The sequence below is a fragment of the Bombus bifarius genome, unplaced genomic scaffold (assembly GCF_011952205.1).
Source record: "Bombus bifarius isolate JDL3187 unplaced genomic scaffold, Bbif_JDL3187 scf7180000009565, whole genome shotgun sequence".
Taxonomy (NCBI): domain Eukaryota; kingdom Metazoa; phylum Arthropoda; class Insecta; order Hymenoptera; family Apidae; genus Bombus; species Bombus bifarius.
Genome location: NW_022885198.1, coordinates 249,764 through 269,700, shown reverse-complemented (window position 1 = coordinate 269,700; position 19,937 = coordinate 249,764). Strand labels below are relative to the sequence as shown.

Below are 19,937 nucleotides of genomic sequence, written 5' to 3'. Positions count from 1 at the left end.
CAACTAGTCACGATTCAATTTTCGGATGATTTTCCCTAGGCATCGGTATGTAAGTGTCGAAACCTGTTTATATGACCGTAGTCGAGATTAATTGTGAAAAGTCAACAATTATAACATAGGATGTTCTCTACAACCTTTTTGCAACTGTGGATCTATTTATTTGTCTATGTAGTAACATGATCATATATATGTTTATATGACCGTGGTTTGGAATATGTCACTCACTAGGGGAAAGCATTCGCCGAGTGAATCCTATAAAATCAACATGGAGGGCCAAAAAGGTACCAAAAAGGACGGTCTACGCATGCGTGACACATGCATATGTTAAATACTATCTAAAACCATGAATGTTTCAGACAAAGACACAACATAACTGCAGAAGAAGACAGAATATATGTTGGTGTAGGTTCTTTTAGTCGTACGATTTACGGTAAGATGGAATTAGATCAACACAACTAATATTATCCAAGTAATCTTTTGTTGTAATAAGAGAAAAACTATATATTTTATCAAATTTTATACATTTTAGACTTCTTCTTTAAAAAAAATACCATATTTTCTGTAAATATATTTTTAAATTTGATTAATTTTAACTTGGAAAGGTTAGAATATAACATTTTGTTGGCTTATAACAAGAAATTACATTCATTTCCCTAATTTTAAAATCTTAATAATATTTTATAAAGAGTTTAGCCCAATTATCGGCTATTTTTTGTTTGAAATTTAAGATTTACGAAAACGTGACATAACCTCTGCAAAACATGATGGATATGTTTAATAAAAGATTACGATAATAGAAATATATTAAAATAAAACTCTATTGAAACTTTATATACAATTTTGTCGACTATTCTAGCATTAATTTATTGTTTAGAATGAATATTCGGACAAAATATAAGTGCGTGATTATTATGCTATCTATAAATAGTTGTATTACAATGAATTTATATTTATGTTCTAGATGACGAACACAAAGGAAAAAAAAGAATCAAAGGCGAAGTCTCCAGAGAACAAAAGTGCTCCTGTGGAGATTAAAAAAGGTGTAAAGAAAGGTCGTATTAGGCCTCGAAATTACAATTTAGGAAATGGTGTTTATAGGTTTAGCCGAACCCGTATGTACCACAAGAAAGCCATCTACAAATTCATTGACTCCAAGACTCCAAAAACTGTATGTCTAATGATGTCACATGTTCTATTTATTTTTGTTAATATTACTTTTGTTAATTTAAAAGTTTCATCTAGAAGTTCTTCATTTCTTAGGATATGTAGAAATATTTGAAGTTCCTTATGCTTTTTACCTTTTAAGTAAATATACAATAAAGATATATTTATTATTCAATCTCTTTATTGTAATTGAATATTGTTATAAAATAATGACTATATAATTATAATATATATAATTTCGATTTTCTTAAATGTTTTGAAATGGTACAAAGAACTATGTAATCAAGAAGAGTAATATATTTTCATATAATGTTTATACTTTTTGATAAATGTTTAATTCTAAATATTTAATGGTAATTATAGGTTAAGCCTAAGAAACCAGTCACTATTGAAAAGAAGATTAGTGGTGACAAAAATGGAGAGAAACGTATTGTATTATTAAAGAAGAGGCGTGCAAACTACCCTACTGCAGATCCAGTAACTGTACACCATGCTAAGAAATGCTTCCGTGACCATCGTCGTTATCTGAGACCTTCCTTGAAACCAGGAACAATTTGTATCCTATTAGCTGGTGCTCATAAAGGAAAACGTGTTGTTTTCTTAAAGCAACTTAAGAGTGGTTTACTCTTAATTACAGGTGAGATTTATTTGAAGTTATTATATAGTAAAATATTAATATGATAAATTAAAATATCAAAATGCTTTTTAAAATAGGTCCTTTCTTGATCAACGCTTGCCCACTCCGTAGAGTTAGTCAAAATTATGTGATCGCGACTTCCACGCGTATTAATATTTCTGGTTTGAAGATTCCGGCTCATGTTAACGACGATTATTTCAAGAGAAAACGCGAGAAACGCGCGAAGAAGGAAGAAGGTGATATCTTCAGCAAAAAGAAGGACGAGTACAAAGCAAGCGATCAGAGGAAAGCTGATCAGAAAGTGGTTGACAAATTTGTGATTTCTGCTATCAAGAGAAACAAAGAGAAGAAGATGCTATTCACCTACTTATCAGCGATGTTTGGACTCAGAAGCAGCCAATATCCACACAGATTAAAATTCTAATCTTTTGTGATTTGAATACAAATATATAATTAATACAGAAACATGAGGTAGATTTTTTATGACCTTGATTATAAATGTTCACAATTGTTCCGGATTCTTTTTTATTTTATTTGAAAGCTTTATTTATAATGATGAATGAAATAAGAAAATTTATAATGTTATAGAAGGTACAATAAAATTTAGAAATTTTTAATTTATTTTATCTTCTATTGCAGATTATATTTATTTTCTAGTAATTAAATATGTCTTATATGCATCAAGTTTGTGTTCGTAAAATATATGAAAAACGAAAAGTAAAGTCTTTGTTACATAAGTGAATAGTTAAGTTTTATGGTTTTATCAGTCAAAATAATAGTATCCACTCAGGTTCGGTTTTTGGAATGCGCATGCGCGTCGTGAACTGGAACGTCAAATACAAGAAGATCGAATAATATCGTTGTGTTATGATATTGTAATATGTAAAATATGTTTCAAACAAAAATATACGTATATCTCTATACATAGTTTTCAGACTAATCCAGTTAGTGCTCAGCATCTGAGTAGTCACATCATTGTGTTAGATATAGCGGTGTAAATTCGTGCTCACACAACAAATGGCTATATGCATGTGACATGTCACGTATTCTCAAATGTCTTCTCCCAAAACCACTGAATATTCGGGCAATTATCAACGATTTAACGATGATGCAAACATATCACTCGAGCAAGACATTTCACATCGAACATGCCAAAGTAAGTCGAATGAATTTTAATTGTACTATTTTAATTCATTTCATTTTTTATTTATTCTTTGCAATGAAATTTCTGCTTTTTCACAACTATGTTACTTTTGTCATTTTCACTTTTACTCTTTTAGCTTATAATATTTAACAAACTAAAGCTCATATTTTATTTTACACATTTTTCTGGCATAATTATCTATAATAGAGCAATGATATAAAATTTTGCAAAAAATATATAATACATAATTTAGTTAATTATAAGTATAATGTTTGATTATCTTCATGATAAAGATAAAAAGAATTTATTTATTTTGTATTATTTATTTTATTGCTGAAAAGTATCATTTACTTCTGCATTATAGAAATATTTATTTTTTATGCTTATTTCTTATTGTAGAATATGGATCTATACTATCATATCCTTCTGCAGAAAATCATGTAAACTCCTCCACTGAAAATGTAAGAACATCTGATCAAATCATTCACAAATTTGAAACAGATGATGTACATAGAGAAAACATGTCTGAAAATGCAGTACTTCCATCACATGATTCAATCACAGATCATGATTTGCATTGGGAAATGAATTATCACGAGGCTGCAATATTTTTAGAGGTATTTATACATTTATATGTATATATACTCATATGAATAATTGCTTTCAAATTTACTTACAATAATGTTACATATCCATAGGAAGGTAAAAATAATGAAAAGTTTGATTCGCACCCAAAGCATCCAGAAGATTTGCCAGCATATCTCTTAGTTCATAATAATTGGTATTATGGGTTAGATCTATTAACTTCTCTTATACTTTTGGCTTTAGCTCTTGTAGAAGAGCCAGCTGTATCACTGTTTAGCGTAAGTTATTAATAAGAAAGTACTTTTATTTTATTACAATGGTTATTTATATATTTTAATTTCAGATACCAGTGTGGGCACATGGATCTATAGAACTTTTTGCTTTGATAATTATAGGTATAGAATTAGCTTTGAAACTAAGATGGATTGGCTGGTCAACAATGTTAAAACACAAACGAACAATGCTGAAGGTAAAAAGAACTCTTTTTTAGAATCAGATTTAATAGTTTGTAGTATAATTTTATTAAACTTCATATAAATCCACACGAGTTTACTGATATACAGGGTGGTTGGTAACTGGTGGTACAAGCGAAATGGGGTGATTCTACGCGAAAAAAGAAGTCGAAAATATAGAATAAAAATTTTTCGTTTGAGGCTTTGTTTTCGAGAAAATCGACTTTGAATTTTCGCTCGGTACGCGTGCGGTACGTTATAACGGATCTCACTGTAGATCGTTGTCTAGATGGAAAAATTAAAAAAAAAAGAAAAAAAATTTTATTCTGTATTTTCGACTTCTTTTTTCGCGTAGAATCACCCCCTTTCGCTTGTACCACCAGTTACCAACCACCCTGTATATGACATGTATATTCTAATTGCTTATGTTTACATCTGATAATTATTAGTAAATTGAATACCATTATAAGATTGAAGTACAGTTTTCTTTCATTACTTTGTCAATATGTTTAAGAACAGTGTACAATAAAATGGTTGTTTTGCACAAGACTGATACAAAAAGCATGAGGGTACTAATGAGAAGATAAGAAACACCACAAGTGCAGACTATTTAAGATTACATTTTTATTAAAACGAGACGCTGATAATTGCATTATTTGTTCATTTATAATATATTATGTATACTAATACCTTTATTGGGACATCTTATAGGGAACACATTCAGATTTAACTAATATATGTATAGTATATTAGTGATTTTACTGCTACTGACTCATTATTATTATTCTTGTTATCATCATTATCATCATTATCATTATTACTATTGTTGTTGTTGTTGTTTTTGTTACTATTATTATTATTATTATTGTATTATACTCATTCATATCCATATTTATTACACAATGGTTTAAAAGCAATAAACAATTATGAAACGTTTGTTTGATATGGAATGGATAGATCAGAATAATTAAAATGAATCATTAATAAGAACCTAGTAAGAAAAATAAAATTATAAAGTATAGAATGATTTAAAATAAAATTGCTAAAACAACTTGAAATTTAGCAAAGATAAATTAGAAAAATTAAGAAAATAATGTCTTGTTTCTTTTAATATGATAATTAGTACATATAATAAAAAGCTTTTTTAATAAGGAGTAACAGAAATAATAGAAATGAAATTACCAAATTTGTAGTGAATTTGTAGTTACATATTTAAGATATCTTTAATTAATTCTTTAATACAAGTGAAGACTATACATATAAATTATTTTTACAGTGTATCACATTGGTCATCATGTTTTTAGAAGCGATGACAGTACTAGTACGACAATCATCGCATTTCCGTGTAACACGTGCTCTAAGGCCCATTTTTTTAGTAGATACGAAATGCTTTGGCGGTGTTAGAAGATTTATCAGACAAATACTTTTAACATTGCCACCAATTCTGGATATGTTAGGCTTGCTTTTATTTTTTATAACACTGTACACTGTATTGGGTTACTATATGTTTTCTGAAATGAATAGAAATTTTTGTACACTACAAGACAGTTTTGTGAGTCTCTTTGTTCTTCTTACTACTGCTAAGTAAGTATAATTGTAATTAAATTTCCAATAATATTTTAAAATTTGGATACATTTTATTGTGATTAGATATTAGTAACAATATCAATATTTAGTTTTCCAGATGTAATGATGCCATCATATTCAAGAAACAAATGGTATGCGATATATTTTGTATCTTATTTGTCTACAATGTTGTACGTAATGATGAATTTGATGTTGGCGGTGGTTAACGAAACATTTACAGCAGCTGAGCGTGATAAATTTAAAAAACTGTTTTTACATAAAAGAAAAGCATGTCAACATGCCTTTAAGTTATTAGTTTCAAAACAAAATCCGGATAAAATGCGATTTCGCCAATTTGAAGGATTAATGCGATACTATGCTCCAAATAAAAGTACGTAAAATTCCTCCAGATATACATTAAAGTTTATTTATAAAACAAGAAGGTAAGACAAATTAAATTTATTCCATAATATACTGCACTACAGACATAAGAGACATTGTTCTAATGTATCAACATTTAAATGCTTCTGGAAGTGGAGTTCTAAGTGTTGAAGAGTTTTTAAACATTTATGATACTATTATACTTCAATGGGAACTACAATACTCTACTGTGCCTTGGTATCACAGTACATCACAACCTTTGCAAATTCTATGCACAGGAGCACATGCAGCTATTAGATGGCCATATTTTGAAAGCTTAATGTGTAAGTTTAAAAGGAAGACAAATTTTTATAATACTAATTTACAATTCATATACTCAATTATAAAATGTTTAGATATAACAATCATTGCAAATGGTATTGCTATGATAATAAGGATATTACAGGCAGGCGATAATGTTCATAGCACAATTCTATTTGCTGCATCTTGGGATACTTTTCTTTTTGGAGGAAGTAAGTAAACATAATATTTATAAAAGGTGTGTGAAAAATTATTTTAATGCTAATTTTATTTTATAGTATTTGTCACTGAAGCACTAATAAAAGTATTAGGACTTGGTACAAGACGATATCTGAGTTCCGGATGGAATCTTTTCGATTTAGGAACATCTATAATGACACTTGTTGCAGCTTGTATTTTATCTCTTTTTCCTACAGCCACATTTTTCGTTCTATTTAGACCACTTCGACTGCTAAGATTGTTTAAAATGAAAAAAAGATACCGAGACGTATTTGGCACACTTGTGATTTTAACTCCCTTGATGTCTTCCACTGCAGTAGTCATGCTTGTTTTATATTATTTTTTTGCAATCATTGGGATGGAATTGTTTGCAGGATATAATATGCGAAATTGTTGCAAGTAAGTACATAGGTAAAATATCTTTTTTAATAAATTATATTTTTAAATTAATTACTAAATAATATATATTTGTCAGAAATACAACAGTTGAAGACTTTTACAAATACTCTGCCAATGAAAGTACCGCACTAGGATATTATTACCTTAATACTTTTGACAACCTTATAGCCAGTGGAATGACCCTTTTTGAGTTAACGGTTGTTAATAATTGGTTTATTTTAATGAACGCATATGCATTTACTGTTGGAATGTATACACGAATATATTTTATGATATTTTATTTGGTGACAATGATTGTTTTAACCATTGTGGTATCCAGTTTCTTAGAGGCCTTTCGATTTAGAATACATTATAAAAAATCAACATCTAAACGTGATGGTAATTAATATCCTTAATTATTCAACATAAAATATGGAAGAAATGTAGACTATTTCTATAAACTTTTTTTGTTATTTTTAACCAAATTTGTACTTTTTTTGGGATTGTTAAATCTTCTATTAGTCCTTTTGTATACATTTCGTTACAGAGGAAAAGATGTTACATGAAGAAGTGGAACTAAAATGGGACGAATTGCAATATATAGTAGAAGATTTTCAACTTTTGGAAAAATTGCGACCCTCACTGATAGTTGGTGTAAGTTTTAAGTTTCAAAAAATATGTTTTTTATTATTCTGCAATCATATAATAATGTTGCAGGGAACTACTGTTTTTATTGGCTCGCGTCCTAGAACCAGAGAAGTTTTGCAAAGAAAAATGTATACGAATGAAATTACCGAATGGATTATAGAGGCTAAACAAGCAGAAAGGCAATTTTTATCAAATGCTACTCATAGTTTAGAAGAAAATTATAGAGAGGAAGCAATTTCTGAAACAGATCATGTAGGATTAACAGACAATTTGCGACAAACACATCGTAATACATCAAATGTTGTATAATTGTAATAATAAATTAAATTTCATTGTGTCTACTTACAATATAGAAGTATTGAAAGGTTGTAATATACAAATTAAATTAAATTTAATTAAGCGATTAAATTTTTTACTAACAACATAAAATAAAAAGAAAATAATATATTTAACTGATATAAAAGAAATTAAACATTTTCGTTTCGGATTATGTTGCGATATATAGAGACTCAAATAATTGATGATATTTTTAAAAATATTGCAACGTAAATATAAATCCACTAAATCATATATCTTGCGTAAATAAAGCTTTATTAATATCAAAATTGACTTTTTGCTTTTTCTGCAGATAAAAGTACAATTTTCTTCATAAAGAATTATGAATTGATTTATAAAATTTTTAATGTATTCTATCCTAAATGCTTGTATTTAGAAATTATTTTACTTTCTCTTTGCAATTGTGTAATTTTTATTTAATTCTTCATCATTAAACTTCAATTTTCATATTATTTTAACCGTTTGAGTCCCAAGCAGCGTGATCACGTTGTTTAGATTTTGTGTCGAAAAGTCCCAGTACATTTGAACGCTACGGACGACTGACGGTATTTTGTATTTCACTGTTATCTTCTCAATAGCGCCGTTTGTTTCTCTTCGCAATCGATTAAAACAAGCGCTATCGCGCTGTTCGGGATTTTTTGATCCTGTTTCTTCAAAGACCCCTGGGATTCAAATGGTTAAATATGAAAAATTTTATTCTTTATGTTATAAATTATGTAAATAAATAACTAATAAATATATATATCATTTTTTAGTTTTATATTACAAATATATAAAATTGTACTGTATAATATACAGGATGTTCCACCTAATCAACACCTCACTGACCGCTAGCAGTTCAACAGCATGCGCACGTCCGATCGGCAGCCCAAGCGCAGATTCTCCCTGGCGCCGGCTCTGTTTCGGTTTAGACTGTCGGGCGGGAGTATCTGTGCTTTTCGTATGCTCAGATAAAATTGGCTGCTTTCTGCTATTATAGGATAATTAAATTGAATAAAATCTTTTGTTTTCATGATATTAGTACTAAATTATATTTATTTTATCTATTACAACGGTTTTTAGTTCAAATGAGAAATAGTTATAATCTTCGACGTTACGTATCTCATCATCTTCTGAATCACTATATCTTAGTGGCAATACAGAACCTCGCTTCCGAATAATTATATCACTGCCATCACTTTCGTCGCCACTATTACTTCTTGAATAACTGTCAGGACAATCTGACAGATCATCTAAATAAAATTCTCCAATACCATTCTTTTCGTTCATCGCGAACGGTAAGTTTTTCAAATTGGTATAAAACTGTCGGAGCTTACAAAGCATCGCAACTGACGTAACTGAGCAAGGTACCTTAGTACTAAATAACAAATTACTGTTCATATAATGAGAAAGATTGTTTATCGCCATGGGAGTCGATTAACTATAGGTAGGCTATAGGTCGGTAAACGTCGGCGACAAAAAACCGATTAATCGGCTATCGGTCGATAAAGTGTTAAAACACGCTATAAAAGATAGAAAAGAATTTTATTAGAAAAAATTAAATGGTGTTAAATTATTGTCCGTAATCTGTATGTGTCCATTTTGAAAGTGATGCTTTCCAAAGATTTTAAGGTCATCTATAGTTTCTTGAATAGAATATTTTTCTATACATCAATCAATAGTTTTAACATTATGATAGAAATAAGACAATTATACTATCATGATTAATGAAAAAGGAAAAAATGAAAATAGTTGAAATAAAAAAGATATTAATGAGATAACCATTAACATGTATTAAACTGTACTAAAACTGTAATTTACATTTTGTGTAAAAATTACAAGTACCCTTTATAATTATAAATAAAATTTACATCACATTGAGAATATTCAGAATAAAAATAAGTTTATTTGCATTAATGTATGCAATATTTATAACAAAATTACTAATTAATTTGTACCCCAGGACCTCCCAAAGTTGTTAACTTAACAGTAAATCCATCTGCAATTAATTTTCGTGAAATACTTGCAATAGTTTCTGGTTGTGTATCTGGTAATAAGAGAATGTATGCATGTCCACCACCGCCAGCACCTGTAAGCTTTGCTGCCAAAGCATAATTTTGTGCTTCTGCACAAATTCTGTCTAAAGATGGATGAGAAACTTGACATGTGGCTAGCAGTCCTTGATTCATATTAATAAGTATCTGTAATAATATATGATAAGTTGTAATAAGATTTGAATACATTTATAGATATAGAAAGTAATGACCAATAACATTTTAACATATTGTTAATCACTTGACCAGACAAATGTTATTTTTCCAAATAACAGACTAATTTTTTAACTTTGTGAATGAAATATTACTAGTTATTCTTATTATACAAGATTTTCTATAAATTGCTTTTAGAAGTATTTTACCCTACTTGAATTAGTAATTATTATAATAATTATTAGCAATATATTATATTTTAATAAAATACTTACCATTAATTGTCTGTATCCTTCAAGAAAATATTCATCGTCAGTAGAAACTGTTTTCAGTTTTTCAATAATTTTAATTACTTCTTTGGATATATTGTCTATAGAACTCATAATCAGATCAATAATAACTGGGTATCTATGTTTCAGTTCTAATAGTCTTTCAACTAAAGCCTTTGTGCTTCTATTTACTCTTGTGTCTACCAGTAAAATTTTTAGAGCATGTACGTTACTTATTGACTTTACATAATCATCCTTCTTGAATTCTATTATTGACCCATATGTACAGACAGAATTGTCTATTCCAGAGGGGTTTCCATGCATAATTTTTTCACAATTTAGAGCATACTTTGAAATAGTGTCTAAGATAGAAAAATCTAATATTTTATAAATATCTTTTTGTAAACGTGACCAATGTAAAAAACACGCAGCAAGACAAACTGCAAAGGAACTAGAACTACCAAGTCCAGAACCAATTCCCAATTCTGTATTTAAGTGAACTTGAAATGGTTTCACTTCGATCTCTTCCTTTTGCGTAATATAAATAAAAAGATAAAAGAATGCTTCCAGGCTTAATCTTTGCTGCAGATTTGCATAACTAATAATGGAGACAAATTCTTTTACTTTGTTATAAAATGCTTCATAATTTTCTACATGTTCCACGTCTTTGTTAATAAAAAAGAAATTTTGTATTTGCTGTAGAGGTACGTTAATAAATAAATTTACTTTAGGAAAACATATCTTAACAATTTGTTCTGTTTCAGGTAATTCAGCGAAATTTAGAACTGTACGTAAATCTACACTGGCAGCAACAGCTGTTTTTCCATATACTACAGCATGTTCTCCAAAAAGAATTACTTTTCCAGGAGCAGACACTTTAAACTGAATCATTTTAAATTTCTCAAGTCTAATTCGTGGAGCTATTAATGGAAATAGAATAATATACTTTAGAGATGATACATTAAAATCAATCATAATTGAATCAATTATTAAATACCTTTTTATCATTTCCTTCTTTTCCCACTCTGCTGGTGTTAATGTCTTTTGCTTGAATGCATGAATTGTTTTAAGTTCTTCTTCTAGTACTGAATGTACTGACCTGAAATATTAATTTTAATATAGTACTTAAATAATAGCATATTATTTAAATTTTTTAGGACTTTAAAATGTAGTACCTATGTCGATGAATTAAAGATTTGCCTTCAAATGCACTAGAAACAATTGTTACAGAAAACTTAGCGCCACAACCATCAGATTCATCTATGACTTCCTGTAACAACATTTAAAAATAATTATTTAATAGGTATAGTAACAAAACAATCTACATATTTCTAATACTAACAGGAACTTTATGATCTTCCTAACATAAAATTTACGTTAAATGTTTATGTTAAATAATATATATAAATATTTACTTTCAATACAAATAATTTTTAGAAAATAAAATTAGATTTGTATTATAAAAATATTATTGTTATCCGTTAACGCATAAATTACATAAATTTGTGTTTCTTATTATTAATTATTCTAAAGTCAATCAACTCTTTTCCCTGTAACGATATAAGTATATTGTTACAAAGTTTCCGACTACAAAGAGTTAAATTTGTATTCATAACATTATTGTTATGCTAATTTAGAAAAGTAGAATTCAGTAATAGAGTAAAGTTCAAATTTCCGTAAAGTATTGTATAATGCTTCAGTAAAGGTGATGATACATATAAACAATATTTTTATCGGCGTAAATATTAGATAATCGTGAATAGTGGCTGCGACACGTTTTGTAAATATATCATAACGCAATATTCTTCTGAAATATTATCTTAAATTGTTGAATTATATTGAAAAAGAAAAATAATTAGTTTTTAATAATTTATTAAAATAATTTAATAAGGAGTATGGTAATAATATAACATAAATTAAATTGTTTTTCTGATTTATTTCAATTTTTAATATTTTTCACATACAAATTGTTTGTAATTAAAGTATAAGTAGAAAGCAATAAAGTGTCCACAGGAATAGGCAGAAACTAATAATGCAAAAAGATCTGGATACCTCTTTGGAGGTTTCAAAAAACCACTAATAAGAGAAAGCATTATTATTCCTAGAATCGAACAATAAAACAGAATTATTTTCCAAAAAGATACAGTAGAACTTACAACAACAAAAATATTCTTATAATGTATCATATCTCTTTTTAATTTGGTAAATAATGATTTATTCTCATTGCTTTTTAGCTTTGCTTTAATTTTTCTTTGATTGGTTACAAGCACATTCTTTTTTAAGTTAATATTACTCAATAATTCGCTGTTATCAAACACATCAGAATATGCCCATAAAACAAAAATGAAATAAAAGATTAATGTAGCCCAATATACCATGTACAAACCATCTTTTATAAATAATGGTAACATACTAAAGTGTGAAATTATTAAAAACCAAAAACAAGGAAACGAATTGCTTTGAAAATACAATAAAACTGGAATTGCAACAAGTAGGATTGATTTTTCATGAACTTGAAACGAAAACAGGAAAAATGCTAATGCACAGTTAATAAGGGAAATAATAAACTTCTCTTTCTGTGGATTTAAGTATAGATTTATGCAACTCGGTGAAACTGCAAATGTAGTTGACATTAAACAAATTTTTGCTAATTCCTTGTTTGCAAAAGTATTACGTAATTTAAAAATCACATTGATTGTGCACCAAATATTAGCAACTTTATCTTCGAATACACCTCTAGAAACTGGAAATAATCGAAGAACAACACTTACAAATGTTTCCCAACTTTTAATAAAAGGTAACCATATAATAAAAAATGTAGAAAGTACTGTAATTGATATACAGAAGAGCATTACTAAATTGAACAACCAAAACCGTTCTTTCATAGGTGAATATTTTCCAAGTATGTAAAAGAAAATTGGCAATGCGTGGTAAAGTTCCATTTGCTTATAGTTTAGTGCTGCAACAAATAAGATCGACCCAATAATAAACGAATTTTGAAGTATAGCTGTAACAGCACTAATGAACAGTCCTAATGAAAATGAATTATATTGAAAATGTCCATGATCTATTAATATTAAACCAGGATATATTAATATAAGCAGAAGATTAATATGTTTTCTTTTCAGACCAAATATAGACAGTTCTACTTTTTCAAAGTTTTCAGATACTTGATTAGTTAATATAAAATATATTATCGACGGGATATAAATCAAAATATCTACACAAAGAACACTGAGTCTCATAAAATATTTATGACTTTCAGATGAGAAACCTCTAGACTCGTGTAACTTTATGTAAGAAGAATTGATCATATTAGCAACATAGCCCAGCACTAAACTATGATAAGCTGTTAATGGTGGATAGTCTAATCCCCAATACTGTAAATCATTATTTGTTGTATTTATGTACCATTTCTCAATTGGCACATTTAACGTTATTTCTTGCCAATGCCGTTGGGCTTCATAGTCTCCAAACATTGGAGGCTTTCCTTCACCGCTGTAGGAATGATATGTAACACACCATCTCAAAAGGAGAGCAAATAGTGAGATTAACAAGATCTGTGTGTTTTCTTGCATCATATATGTTGAATAAGCTTTAACAGCTTATATTTGCAAGCATGCTCTTGATTAACAAATATATTTCAGAAATAACATTTAGCTACCTAGGTTTATATAGAAAATTTAAGGTTAGAATGAAAACAGTAGAACGAAATAAAGAATATATACGCAAATATGATGAATCATACAAAATACATACCACGTGTGAAGCGTTTAATTCTTTCATTAATTTGTTTTTTATGTAACTCTCAGTATATGACATATTTAAAATTAAATTTCTAATCTTGATTTTAATTCACCACGCTTTCAAATGCGAGGAGATTATATATATTTAATAAGAAGTTGTTATATATTTATTGATATTTATTTACTTTAAAATTAGTGTAATTATTTTGATAAACTTTGCAATCATAAGCAGCAAATGTATGATAAAATATAATACTTCTTCTTCTATTTTTTGGTTATATGACTTTTTTTGGTTTGAATGATCGTTGAGTTCAAGTGAACGTCAAGGTACATTTTTTGAACTCATTCGCATAATTTGATATGATGTTATCAATTGATTTTCAGTATTTCGACTAATCGAATGATTTTAATATTTTAAAAACTATTATCTTTATGAGCCTTTTTGTTATTTTTGGAATTATTTCGCAATAGTTAGATGAAAATTAATGTCTATTACCTGCAGGAACGTCGATATTAACAGAACTTCTCTGTGAGGCAGTTTTACTGACATAAAAACGAGATTAAAGTCTATGCAGTTACATATTTTTCAGCTACGAACATTGCTCATTGCATGCAGACTTTTTATTATGCATGTATTCCTAGAAAGTTATTTAATTATTCTAATACAAAATAGATAAGGATTAACACATACCATTTTAGATATCAGTTTATTCATTCAAATACAGTTATGTTACAAGAATAAAACTGACTATCTGTTATATTAATTTTTTTTGTTATTCATACAAATAAATTTTAAATAAAAATTATGAACACAAAAATTACCGTATGAAACATACATTTTCACAAATTTACTATATAACATATCTGTTTCTCGCACTTAATTTCTTGTATTTCGTAAGTTGCTACTAATCGACATCGCGCTTTGATGTAAAAATATAATTCTTTTGTTTCAATGCAGTTAAATGCTATTAAACATCAACTCTATTTAGAAAATTTTATTTTCTAAATAAATGTAATAATAAAAATTTTACTTTTATAATAATAGCTAGATAGAAAAGAAAATTCACCGTTTTTTAACAACCCATACTATGTACGTATATAATATGTACTCACATTATTGTATGTACATGGCACGTAAATATTGTCTAATACCTGATCTCAGGTACTGCAACATCTTTATAACAATAATAAATTATTTGTAACAATTGCATTTTATAAGGTTATTAATTTTTCTGTGAATTCTTTTATTGTTAATGTTAAGAAGAATTGTTCACTTTTGCTTAAAATTAATATTTTTGCCTAAAATATATTCAGTTAACAAAATAGATATTAAATATTATGCATTTTTAAAGACAATTAACAACAAGATATAACATTTTTGATATTAGATATATGTTCACTTTGATGTAACATAAGTAAATAATATAATGTATATAATTATCTTAACTACATAAGCTCACAATATTGTAAAATCTGAGCTGTTTCTAAAGCAATCTTTATACAAAATTTAAATATTTTAAGATAAATATATTAACAATTTGAATAAATTTAAGTACAACATACAGCAGGAAATAAATTCCTTTACTTATTGAGATTTGCAATATAAATTAATGAAAAATTATAATTTATAACATACAATTAGAAAAAACAGGAAGAATATTATATCTAAAATTTAAAATTAGCTAAATAAGCATACTATACTATAATTAGTTATGTTTACAATGCAATAACTGCAATTATAATTATATCAATTTATAATAAAATTATTAACGAAAAATATATACACATATACTATCCATTTGATAGCTAATATTAACACTGATTGTTTTAATATTTCTTTCATAGAAAGAAGCAATTTTAACTTATAACTGCTTGAATATTGATAAATTGTTTGTGTTTGTGTTTCATGTTTGTAAAAAAAATTTAATTGTCATTGTATTATGGGAATAGATCACATGAATATGATTTAATGAAAATATTAGGAAGAACAAGTTTTATCCAGTCACCTTAATGTTATTACTTCATTTTATTGAGTGTGTCTTAAGATTTTAGAAAAGCAATAATGCTTATGTATGGACATATGTATATTAAATATATATTATAATGCATATGATATTAAATATATATTAAATATACATATGTATAATAAATATATATACATAACGCATTGATATGCAGTTAAAGTGTAATAAGCAGTCAAGCAAAATAAATATTTGTTTTCTCAGAATGTAAAATGTCCATTACTCATTTGTATATTATCATATATTTGATAAATATTATAGTAATTTAGTGATCTTTGTATATTTATCAGTCTATTATCTATGTCTATCTTTACCATGCATAACACAATACAGATTTGAACTTGTATGGTTTTTCAAGCATGGTACTATGAATAATGAGTTAGTTTCGAAGAGACCTGATAATATTAGAATAGAATACTACTTTTGCCTGTGAAGAATTACTTCAAGAATTTCTTCATCTGTTTTGTTTGATACTGCATGCTGTACTGAGCACTTTCTGCTTTAGTGATGAGAGAGTCTAACTTATCCAAATGAGATCCCATCTTTTCATTGAGATTGATTGTTTTTGGCATTACTGCATTAGTTTCTGTGTTTTCTATGTGTTTCTTGTCATTGGATAATTCTACTATCAAGTTTTCTTCACTCATAGATGTTTCAGAACCAATTTCTTTTGTCTCTTTATGGTTTCGTTCAACGAACTTATGATTTGGTGTGTTGTTTTTGGATCCAACTCTTACTTTCAATAGAGTACCCAAACTGCCACAAACAGACTGTAAAATACTTTCATGTTATAAAGTTAGTTTATATAATATAGTTTATATAATAATAAACTAGTTGTTAAGAAAACTAAGTGTTAAACTAACTAGTTGTTAAACTAAGATGTTAAGAAATGCTTGTTGTACTTGACAATGATTGTTTAGATATAATCATTAAAGTTGTTTTTATTAAAGAATAATAAATAAAAAATGAATGTCATAAAATAATGATATTAGGTAAAAGTGTTTAACCTTGAATCTGTTAATCTTCTTCTGCGTAACACTGAGAATACTATTTAATTCATCTAATCCACCACCTATTCGATGCGCAGCTTCATTAGAAGAATCCAGATTCTATAAATTATATTAAACTGATAATATATTGACAAATTATTAATTTGAAATTTATGTAAGAACTTTGTTTTAATTAATTACATTCCAAATAAGAGAAACATAGAGGCTAAAAAGAAACTTATTAGCATTAAACTTACAGTAGTAGAAATTAGAACTCATTAACACTGTACTTATAATGCATAAAAATGTACATTAATTTGATTTTTGTTTAATAAAAGATAAAATTATAATTACTTCGATCACTTCATCTTTATCATTATTAATTTTCTCGGCTTCTATTCTTTGGGTCTCTTTCCATTCTTCTTCACTAGGTATCGGCAATCCTAACAATTCCGCCCTTTCGCACGCGTGAATGTAGTCTTGAGACATTTTATCAAATGTCTATAGTCTAACTGTTTCTACTAAATACTAATCAATAATATATAAGAATAGACTTATTTTATCCCGTTTTAGAGATATTAGAATTCATAGAACATTAGAAAGACATGAGGACATGCACAACTTGAGGAATCCGTGTTCGGGTAAATTGTGCGCACACTCCGATAGAAAATAAAGTTTTTAAACATTATAAAAGACATTAATAATAAGAATCTAGAGCATCCTAGTCATTAACAATAAGATTTAAGATGATTTACATATGTATATGGATCAGAGATTTAATAATTTTGAATGGATTCATAATTTCAAAAAAAGTATGATGTTTTTATAGAAAAATAGATTAAAGAAGGAATGGATTAAAAAGATATAAGTTTACTAATTGGAATATTAATCCCACCAGAAGAAATTAATTTATTATATTAAAGTCAAATAATGATAATTTGCTTAGTGTGATATTTATAATTAATTTTTAATAAAGTTTTTTTTTAATTAAATCTAAATCAATCATGCGATGTTCGTCTCATCATGAAAAGACTTTTCAATATTTAACATAATTTAAATAAAAAGAAATAAGTTGTAGAAATTTATATAATTTCATTCTATTTCTCATATTTTGTATTTTAAAAAGATATATTTAAAAAATTCTCTTTCAAAAAAACATTAAAAAATAATTTAATGTAATTTAAAATAAATTATAATTAGTAATTACTAATACTAATACTTAATATGCTGCCTCGTACCATATATGTAAATTGTAAATAGATTAAGCTAATGTAATTTAAATACCTTGCTAGAACATGAATGCGATAGATTAACTTCTCGCAAACTGAATAAAATCTTTAAGTAATACTTTTTATATCGATCATTACAAAGAAAATTTCTAATTAATTCTAACTCATTTTACTTTATATTCCATGGTATTACATAATGCGTTACATATTCAATTATACAATGTAACTTTTTTATGGATATGTGCTTAATATACTGTATAGTATCATACATACGGGATGTTCGACTACAGGTGCAAATAAATTTAAAGGATGATTCTTGAAGCTAGACTAAGATAAAAGTAAAAAATAAAAAGACTGCGTTTTCGGCTTGGTTGTTTAGTTATTGACAAAATATCCCTGTGCATGAAAAAATCTCCTTACATGAACAAAAGTAGAGCAGCTCGACCAACGGGGTCGACACAGTGATCTTCAAACCGAACGACGCATAAGCTGCAGTCACAGGTTACCTCGTACAAGTCGTAGGTCGTAGCAAATGACTTTATGATATTTTGAAATGTAAATTGTAAGTAGAGAGGAAATTTGTAAGTTTTAAACCTGTATGCGGGGGCTCTTCGAGAAAACCGAAGCCTGAGTATTTGGAATGACGTTATAAAAATACATTCATTAATATATGATCAACTATAAACATTTGTATATAAACAGATGATAAAATTTGTATGACATCAACTTCGCGGAGAAGTTGTATATGTATACATGTATATATGCGGTATATACATGTAGTTATAATAGTTCACGTGAATAGTTTTCTTTTGTGAAATGTTCATGGTTATATAAATTTGTTTCGATTACTTTTTTGATAAATTTCATCTGTTTGTATGTGCAGCTTGTACAAGTGTATTCTAAGAATAACATTGTATTACCTATCCTGTATACTTTAAATTACATGTGTAAATATTTTTATATTATTAATTCAGATATTATTAATTCAGAAATAATTCAGATTTCCATAATTATAACATATGATGTAATTATTCTGAGAAAGAAGTTCTCCCAACTAAATACAAACCTGAGACACAAAAGTTCCAAATCCTGTATGATTGTCGCTAAGTCACAATCACTGTTGAATGATCTGCTGTAATACTTGAATGCAGCAACATATGGTTTGTTCAAACTTAAAATGCATTATGCATTTTTTATAATTAGTTCGCTATTTGTGACTAAAATTACAGATATGTTTATTTTATATGTAAATCTATTATCATTCCTAAATTTCATTGCAATCAGTATGATGTAAGTTGAAATTATCCCTTCTTAGTAAGATGTGCATATGAAAAACTGTATGATGCTTATTATCATGCTTCAGAACTTTTATTTTGAAAATTACATTTTCTTTTATCTCTATTCTTTGATTGAAAAATGTCATAGACATAAAGCTTGATATGACACCAAAAGAACTGAGTTTAAGACTTAAATATGTTAATTAGAAACTTCTTATTTCTCTCAATAGATACTAAGATTACATGATCTTAGAACATTCTTTTCTAACATTTTGTATATTATGATATAATTCAAGATGGTCAAACAGTTGATCAATAAAAATAAATAATAAAAAATATATGATGGATTACATATATTTCCAGGAAAATTTTAGCAACTGTATTATAAAATGTTTGCAATGTTTGCATTT

At 27.4% G+C, this 19,937-nt stretch overlaps 5 protein-coding genes across 7 annotated transcripts; 2 read left to right on the top strand and 3 right to left on the bottom strand.

Annotated features, from left to right (window-relative positions):
• The first annotated feature begins 412 nt into the window (after positions 1–412).
• On the top strand, positions 413–2,277 carry LOC117215375 (60S ribosomal protein L6). The gene is made up of 4 exons (XM_033461747.1): positions 413–430; positions 962–1,168; positions 1,528–1,801; positions 1,879–2,277. Exons 2-4 carry the CDS (start codon positions 962–964, stop codon positions 2,223–2,225), a joined length of 828 nt encoding a protein of 275 aa, XP_033317638.1. The 5' UTR covers positions 413–430; the 3' UTR covers positions 2,226–2,277.
• Positions 2,278–2,594: 317 nt separating this feature from the next.
• Positions 2,595–7,824, top strand: LOC117215365 (two pore calcium channel protein 1-like). 3 transcript variants are annotated; one of them, XM_033461730.1, is made up of 12 exons: positions 2,595–2,957; positions 3,378–3,562; positions 3,644–3,808; positions 3,874–3,999; positions 5,259–5,566; positions 5,659–5,939; positions 6,034–6,252; positions 6,325–6,441; positions 6,508–6,847; positions 6,924–7,225; positions 7,374–7,480; positions 7,544–7,824. In XM_033461730.1, the coding sequence occupies exons 1-12, from the start codon at positions 2,855–2,857 to the stop codon at positions 7,781–7,783; spliced, it is 2,493 nt and encodes an 830-aa protein (XP_033317621.1). In that variant the 5' UTR covers positions 2,595–2,854; the 3' UTR covers positions 7,784–7,824. The 3 variants fall into 3 exon arrangements, with proteins under 3 accessions (XP_033317621.1, XP_033317622.1, XP_033317620.1); XM_033461731.1 differs by having other exon boundaries at positions 2,596–2,957; positions 3,447–3,562; XM_033461729.1 differs by having other exon boundaries at positions 2,855–2,957; positions 3,345–3,562.
• Positions 7,825–9,562: 1,738 nt separating this feature from the next.
• Positions 9,563–14,561, bottom strand: LOC117215372 (mevalonate kinase). Its single transcript, XM_033461745.1, has 5 exons — positions 14,508–14,561; positions 11,441–11,535; positions 11,263–11,364; positions 10,272–11,185; positions 9,563–9,990 (listed from the first exon to the last, which is right to left on the bottom strand). The coding sequence occupies exons 4-5, from the start codon at positions 11,154–11,156 to the stop codon at positions 9,733–9,735; spliced, it is 1,143 nt and encodes a 380-aa protein (XP_033317636.1). The 5' UTR covers positions 11,157–11,185; positions 11,263–11,364; positions 11,441–11,535; positions 14,508–14,561; the 3' UTR covers positions 9,563–9,732.
• On the bottom strand, positions 12,182–13,843 carry LOC117215392 (dolichyl pyrophosphate Man9GlcNAc2 alpha-1,3-glucosyltransferase). The gene has a single exon (XM_033461781.1). The coding sequence runs from the start codon at positions 13,841–13,843 to the stop codon at positions 12,212–12,214; it is 1,632 nt and encodes a 543-aa protein (XP_033317672.1). The 3' UTR covers positions 12,182–12,211.
• A 1,114-nt stretch (positions 14,562–15,675) lies between the features above and the next one.
• On the bottom strand, positions 15,676–17,776 carry LOC117215376. Its single transcript, XM_033461748.1, has 3 exons — positions 17,376–17,776; positions 17,040–17,141; positions 15,676–16,802 (listed from the first exon to the last, which is right to left on the bottom strand). The coding sequence occupies exons 1-3, from the start codon at positions 17,508–17,510 to the stop codon at positions 16,470–16,472; spliced, it is 570 nt and encodes a 189-aa protein (XP_033317639.1). The 5' UTR covers positions 17,511–17,776; the 3' UTR covers positions 15,676–16,469.
• Positions 17,777–19,937: the final 2,161 nt, after the last annotated feature.

Bases quoted from the DNA above. Each gene is read 5' to 3' on its own strand.
- LOC117215372 (XM_033461745.1), bottom strand. From the start codon at position 11,156: ATGATTCAGTTTAAAGTGTCTGCTCCTGGAAAAGTAATTCTTTTTGGA. The intron at 9,991-10,271 runs GTAAGTATTTTA...ATATTATTACAG, and splicing joins AAGGATACAGACAATTAATG to ATACTTATTAATATGAATCA.
- LOC117215375 (XM_033461747.1), top strand. From the start codon at position 962: ATGACGAACACAAAGGAAAAAAAAGAATCAAAGGCGAAGTCTCCAGAG. The intron at 1,169-1,527 runs GTATGTCTAATG...TGGTAATTATAG, and splicing joins ACTCCAAGACTCCAAAAACT to GTTAAGCCTAAGAAACCAGT. The intron at 1,802-1,878 runs GTGAGATTTATT...TTTTTAAAATAG, and splicing joins TGGTTTACTCTTAATTACAG to GTCCTTTCTTGATCAACGCT.
- LOC117215376 (XM_033461748.1), bottom strand. From the start codon at position 17,510: ATGTCTCAAGACTACATTCACGCGTGCGAAAGGGCGGAATTGTTAGGA. The intron at 17,142-17,375 runs GTAATTATAATT...TATAATTTATAG, and splicing joins ATAAAGATGAAGTGATCGAA to AATCTGGATTCTTCTAATGA. The intron at 16,803-17,039 runs GTTAAACACTTT...AGTATTTTACAG, and splicing joins AGAAGATTAACAGATTCAAG to TCTGTTTGTGGCAGTTTGGG.
- LOC117215392 (XM_033461781.1), bottom strand. From the start codon at position 13,843: ATGCAAGAAAACACACAGATCTTGTTAATCTCACTATTTGCTCTCCTT.
- LOC117215365 (XM_033461729.1), top strand. From the start codon at position 2,855: ATGTCTTCTCCCAAAACCACTGAATATTCGGGCAATTATCAACGATTT. The intron at 3,809-3,873 runs GTAAGTTATTAA...TTTTAATTTCAG, and splicing joins CAGCTGTATCACTGTTTAGC to ATACCAGTGTGGGCACATGG. The intron at 7,481-7,543 runs GTAAGTTTTAAG...ATAATGTTGCAG, and splicing joins GACCCTCACTGATAGTTGGT to GGAACTACTGTTTTTATTGG.